The sequence below is a fragment of the Gavialis gangeticus genome, unplaced genomic scaffold (assembly GCF_001723915.1).
Source record: "Gavialis gangeticus isolate Ggan-Ray unplaced genomic scaffold, GavGan_comp1, whole genome shotgun sequence".
Classification (NCBI taxonomy): domain Eukaryota; kingdom Metazoa; phylum Chordata; order Crocodylia; family Gavialidae; genus Gavialis; species Gavialis gangeticus.
The window spans coordinates 198,186-204,288 of NW_017728967.1; the positions used below are offsets into that span (position 1 = coordinate 198,186).

The 6,103-nt window shown below is 61.3% G+C and overlaps 2 protein-coding genes across 2 annotated transcripts in view; one reads left to right on the plus strand and one right to left on the minus strand.

Moving 5' to 3' along the window:
• The window catches only part of ANAPC15 (anaphase promoting complex subunit 15), a 2,784-nt gene extending 455 nt beyond the window's left edge, over positions 1-2,329 (plus strand). Inside the window, exons 2-5 of the mRNA XM_019504447.1 lie at positions 104-228; positions 572-631; positions 1,277-1,414; positions 1,875-2,329. Of these exons, the coding sequence (XP_019359992.1) occupies positions 109-228; positions 572-631; positions 1,277-1,414; positions 1,875-1,922 (366 nt within the window). The 5' untranslated portion in view covers positions 104-108 and the 3' untranslated portion in view covers positions 1,923-2,329. The remainder of the gene's footprint in view (positions 1-103; positions 229-571; positions 632-1,276; positions 1,415-1,874) is intronic.
• A 1,104-nt stretch (positions 2,330-3,433) lies between these two features.
• Positions 3,434-5,721, minus strand: LOC109288679 (transmembrane O-methyltransferase-like). The gene is made up of 3 exons (XM_019504362.1): positions 5,460-5,721; positions 4,085-4,281; positions 3,434-3,754 (listed from the first exon to the last, which is right to left on the minus strand). The coding sequence occupies exons 1-3, from the start codon at positions 5,719-5,721 to the stop codon at positions 3,434-3,436; spliced, it is 780 nt and encodes a 259-aa protein (XP_019359907.1).
• Between the last annotated feature and the right edge of the window lie 382 nt (positions 5,722-6,103).

The following is a 6,103-nucleotide window of genomic DNA, read 5'->3' on the forward strand; positions in this document are numbered from 1 at the left end:
TCCCCCCCAAGGGTGCCCCTCCCCCACCCCTAGGGCACCCTTCTGCCCCCGTTGCCCCGCAGGGGTCCGGCCGAGCTCATACCGCCCCCCCGTGCCCCCCCAGGAGCCATGTCGACGCTGTTCCCGTCGCTGCTGCCGCGGGTGACGGAGACGCTGTGGTTCAACCTGGACCGGCCGTGCGTGGACGAGAACGAGCTGCAGCAGCAGGAGCAGCAGCACCAGGCCTGGGTGAGCGCGGGGCCGGCCCGGGGGCCGCTCCTCCCCGCCCTGTGGCGCCCCCGCCCCTGGGGGGCAGCGAGTCGTGAGGAGGGCGAAGGGAGACGACAGGCTCTGCGTGTAGTCAGGACACTGCGCCCGAGCGGATGCCCAAGTGCCCCAGAAGCAGCCGCATGTTTCTGTCCCCAGCTCTGCTTAGCGCTGCAGGCCTCAAGTGCTGCAGGTTGCTGATGACTCGGGTGGTTCCTCTTCCTGGCCTGGGGCTGCCCCAGCAGGGCTCGAACTCGCGCGGTCCTTGCCCTGCGGCTTGGTGAGCCGCGCGCCCCGTGCTGACGCCTCTCCGTTCTCTCCCCAGCTCCAGAGCATCGCGGAGAAAGACAATAACTTGGTCCCCATTGGGAAGCCGGCCTCAGAAGTGAGCATCGCGCCCCCTCTTTCCGTGCTGCTGAGTTTCCCGTTTGGGGAGCACGAAGCCTTTGAGTTGTGGTGTTAACACCTGCAGTGTGTCAGGCGTGTTATTTCAGTGCGCACACCACTCCCTCCCTTCTGGATCCTGCTAGTGCAACAGATCACACGCCTTCATACCAAACAGCTGCTTTCCAAGGGTGTTTCCGGAGGGGCTGCTCGCATGTGGGTCCTTGGTGAGGCGGGGAGCAGGGTTGAGCTCCATTCAGTGGCTGCTCGAGTCTGCCCCAATGCCCTCCGCCGGCACATGGGACCTGCTGCCTGCCCCCAAGACGGGAGGGGAGCTCTTCTCCGCCCCCCTGCTCCAGTATGGACAGGAAGTCATTCTGAACCGGGACTGCCCCTGGGGGATCTTCCCCATAAGGAAAGGGGCCATTGTGTCCTTCAGTAGGGGCACATTTCCCTGTGGGGTGAGGGGGGCATCTCTGCACCCTGACAGGGTGTGGGCAGGTGATTGCAGGGTGGAACTAGAGGCCATGGGAAACCTGCGGGTGCTGAGGGGTGGGTGAGGCCCGTGAGCTGGGCATGGGTGCAGGGGTCCCTAGACTGCGAGAGGGCTGGGCTCTGACTGCTGTGGTCGCCCCCGTACCTACAGCACTACGACGAGGAGGAGGAAGAGGACGATGAGGACGACGAGGACAGTGAGGAGGACTCGGAAGATGACGAGGATATGCAGGACATGGACGAGATGAATGACTACAATGAGTCCCCAGATGACGGAGAGATCAATGAGGTACGTTAGGTGGGGCCAACTCAGCATCCTCCCGGTGTGGGCAGGGGTCCTGCAGGGCAGAGGAGCACGTCCCCTTCCCCTGCCCTGCTGCCCTTCACTCCCACAGGGCAGCAGGCTCCTTCTCATCCTGCTCTGGGTCTCCTGAGCCAGTCTTGGTCCCATGTACTGGGCTTTCCCAGGGTGAGGCAGCCTGCATAGAGCCTTCCCGGTTCTCCTTGTAGTACCCCATCTTGGGGTGCCTTGCCTCCCCACTCTGCTGCCTACGTTTGCCTGAACGACAGGCGAACCCTGTCATCTGAGGTCACGTAGACCCTTGCCCACACAGCCACTGAGCCCAGACAGCCTTTCCCCCTGCCACCACACTGCAGGTCTCCTCAGGGTCCTTCCTGTCCCCGGGGTCCCTGCTAGCCGTGGGCTCACTGGAGCTGAGGGAGCAGTTCTGTTGTTTCCTCTTTCCAAGGTGGACATGGAAGGAGCGGAGCAAGATCAAGACCAGTGGATGATCTGATGCAGCAGCAGCCTGGCCAAGCGGGAGGCTGCTGACATCTGCTGCCTGACATGCTGAAGGGTTGGGGGAGAACTCTTCCCCCAGCTTGGGGTAGGAGTTTCCAAGGGGCCCCAGCTGGCCGAGGAAGGAGTACTAGGCCCTGGAGGATGTGGCACAAATGTCATGGGAGCTAGATGCTGGCTCCATCCTGGGCTCTGCAGAGAGCTGACTGGAGGGAGGCTCGTGGTGCTGGCGCCTGGACCCATGCCCAGCCACTTCACACAAAGGCAGCGCCTGTTCCCCGCTGCCCCTGCTGGGGTTGGAGGGGCAGTTGGCATGGGCCAGGCAGGAGGGCCTGGCTCTGAGTGGCCAGAAAACCCCATCCTAGAAGTGTTGGGGATCTTCTAATAAATGACTTTTTAAAGAAATGCCGTCCTGGTGTTTATTAGCAACATCAGACCTACAGATCTACCGTGCAAGCCTTGCTGTGTGTCGTACGTAGCCAGTGTGACCGTGTTTTCCCCTCTCCCGGGGCTCTCAACCTACAGAGCTGTTCTGATGCTGAATTCTTCCTGTAGCCTGCCCAGGGCTGGTTCCCACCACTCCCATACTACTACTACTAATAATAATGCATGGTTTCTAGCCTACGTGATCCATCAGGTTGATGTCCTGCTCTGCGGTGAATCGGAGCTGCTCAGCTGAGCCTGTAGACACGAGCTAAGAGCGTTGCCTAAGGGGACTGGGCACAGTGATGCATGCTGGCGCTGGGGGAAGCACCCTGAGTTGACCCTGGGCGCTGAGCATCTCCCATGTAGAGCTGATCATGGCAGCTGGGTTCAGGAAAACCGAGAGAGACTGAATGGTTCAAGTCATGGTCAAAAAACATGTCCTGGCTGCAGCTTGCTCCCTCGCCTTGGCCCACAGGTGAAGGTCTCCTGGCAGGGGCTGGAGGGATGTTTGTTGAGGGCTTTAGCGCGACCTGTTTCAGTACAGCGCAGCGACTTGCCTGAGGCCGTGCAGTGAGTCACTGGGAGCAGCGTTCAGGTCTCAGACCACGTGGCTCTGAAGAGAGGTCTCAGCCAGGGACAAGGGTGCCTCTCCCTTCAAGTCTCACAAAAGGGGAGTTGAAAGGTTACCTGTGCCAAGTGTCCAGGTGGAACGGGCCTGGCCACGAAGCCAAAGGGGTGGGGAGTGGATGGATGCTGTGCTCCCAGCTGCAATGGGTGCAAGGTATGTGCATGTACCTGTACACGTCTGTGCATGCATGCGTGCATGTGTGTGCAGCCTACATGCCTAGCAAGGGAGACGTGCGCTCCAAGTGTCACACCTGGGTGCATGGGTCGGACTCCCAGGGCATCCCTGTTGGGTCAAATCTGGATTGACCCCAGGAGCAGGGAGAACGTCCTGGAGCCCTGTCCTTCCCGGCCCCCCTCGGCACAGGAGGGAGCTGTCCCCTGGGGCCAGCCCAGATATGGGGCAGGGGTGGCATGTGGGGGCTGTCTGTGCCCATGTCCACCCCAGCACAGCGGGGCTCAGTGCAGGCCAGTGTAGGTGAGCTCGGCCATGCCATCGGGGATGGCCCGGAAATACTGTAGGCTGGTGCGATGCGTCTTGCTCTGGTACTTGCCACAGGTCTTGACATACTGCAGGAAATGGGGCGCTCCGGGGAAGACGACGTTATCGGCCAGCACGGTGGCCCCCTCGGCCAGCAGGTTGTGGTCTTCCAGCAGCTGCAGGTCCCGCAGGTAGCAGCGCTTCCAGTGGTCCATGAAGATGAAGTCGGCCTTGAGTAGGCCATGCTTCTCCCTCAGCTGGGGAATCACCTCCTCTGAGGGGCCCACGATCAGCTCCACCTGCATGCAGATGGCGTGGGGTCAGCAGAGGACTGGATCCGGTGACCCAGCTTGGTAAAATGCAGCCACCTCTGGGGTGCAGCCCAGAGGAACATGCTGCTGGCATTTGGGACAGGAAGCTGGGGGGGAATTTCCCAGCTCAGGGGAAGCGAGGGGCAAGGGTGCTGACAGCAAGATCCTGGCTGCATTAGAAGCCGAGGGATTCTGCTTTCCCCATGAAACCCCCTGGATCACTACCTGGCACGTGCAGCTGGGGCCTAGAGCCAAGACTGATCTGTACACCCTACGTGCGTGGGCCAGCCCGTGGAGGTGCTGGCGGGAGCCACTCACAGTGTCCTCGTCGAAGCCGGCCAGGCGGATGACCTTCTCAGCCACAGTGGCGTTGCGGGGGTCCATTTCCACGGTGTAGAGCCGGGCGCCCATGGGCAGGCCCTGGGCCATCAGGATGGTGGCGTAGCCGCAGTAGGTACCCAGCTCCAGCACGGTGAGAGGGGTGTTCTCATAGATCAGGCGGTCCAGGATCTTACCTGCCAGGAGACCACAATGCCAAGCAAAGTCACTGCTCCCTGGTTCCCACCCCCGTGATGGGCATGCACAGCCCAGGGCCAGAAGGCATGTGGGGTGCAGGAAAATGGCAAGGCCGGAAGTTTATCTGCTGCCCTTCCCCACCCCAAGGAGCTCCCTCCTGAGCTTGCTGTTCTTACCTAGCCCTTGCATGAGGCCTGGCGTCCACCCCACAGTGTCCAGCAGGAGGCAGCATGTTCGCTTGTACACACACGTGCACACACCAGCTATCTCATCACCCAGGGGAGCTTTCAGGCACGGAGTGGGGCTGCAAGATATGCTCCCACCTCCTGCCTGGGAAGCCTCAGTGATCCAGGTCCCAGAGAACCAGAAGTGGGGTAAGTCCAGCCTGGTGGAGCCGATCGGCTCTGTGGTCCCTGGAGCCAAGGGCATCACTCTCCCAGCCTTGCTTGCACAGCTGGAGCAGCATCTTGCTCCGCAAGCTGTCCTGGGGGGCAGGTCCCTGCTTCCAACTGTCCCCAATTTCTCCCCCAGCCTGGGATCTCACTCGCAGGGCTGGGCATCCAGCTGAGCTCACTGCTCTGCCCTGCCTGCCATGGGGCCAATGGGTGCTGAGCTCAGGGGCTGTTATAGCCCTGCACCCAAAGTGTCCCCAGAGTGGGGGTTTTGTGGTACTACCCTCAGATGCCAGCCATAGGTGCAATGCAAACCCCTTGCAAGTCCTGAGCAAGACTCCAGCTTGGGTACCCACTGCTCTCCTTGCCTGCCTCTAGTTCCCGGGTGAGCGGCTGTTCACCCCCACTTCCTATCCCACCCCGCTGTGCTGAGTCGTCGTGTGCCACCAGCTCCCACCCCAGAAGCAGCTGCATCAGAGCAGTTGCAGCCATAAAAATTGCCTGGCTCCCCTCCCGCGAGGGGCTGCATAGCAACCCAGCTTGCTAAAAAGCCGCTGGCTCATTAAAGCCGAACGAAGCGGCTGCAAGTTTGATCACAGGAGAAATGTCCTCGGGGGCAGTGAGATGATGCTGAGAAAGAGACAGCATCATACGAAAGTGCTGCCAGTCTGGATGCGTTTATGCAGCCAGGGTTTGAGATGACTCCGCCAGTTCCCCGATCTGAGGGTCTGGGATCACACTGTAGGCAGCGTGATCTCCCCTTGTGGGGAGCGGGGGAGCCTTACCTTTCTGGGGCCCGATGTTGCTGAGATACTCGTGGTGGTTGGCCCAGTGGTCGAAGGTCTCCAGGATGTGCTGGGGGTCTCCGGGGATGGCGTGCGTAAGCACGTACTGGAAGGCGCGCTCCTCCCGGGAGATGCCGGTGGCGTGGTCCCGCAGCCAGCGCAGCAGCACGGCCCGGTAGAAGAGCAGGAAGTAGTGGCGGTAGCGGATCAGGAGGGTCACCACAAAGGGGATGAAGGCCAGGGCGATGGCAGGGGACACCATCTTGGTGACCTGGGGAGCAAGGCAGGGAGGTGAGAGGCTGGGAGAAGAGTCAGGCTGGGAGCAGACGCACACAGTGCACGCACCCCCTCCATCAGGGGCTGGCCCACAGGACAGGATAACAACCTACTGCTGCTGCCAGCTCTCTCTCCCCTGCTCCCTGCTTTTGGGAGCCTGGCAGGTGCTTTCTGGTTGGGTTTCACCTCACACTGGTGGCACATGGACCCTGTGGCACACAGGGAAACTGAGGCAGGGGAAGGGAAGGGCCTTCAGTGGATGAAGAGGGGCTGACACCTGTATTTAGGCACCTAAATGGAAGGGCCCATGGCCCATGCTGGCCTGGCAGTCCCCAAGCGTGACACCAAGGTTGTGCCCGGGCCAGCAT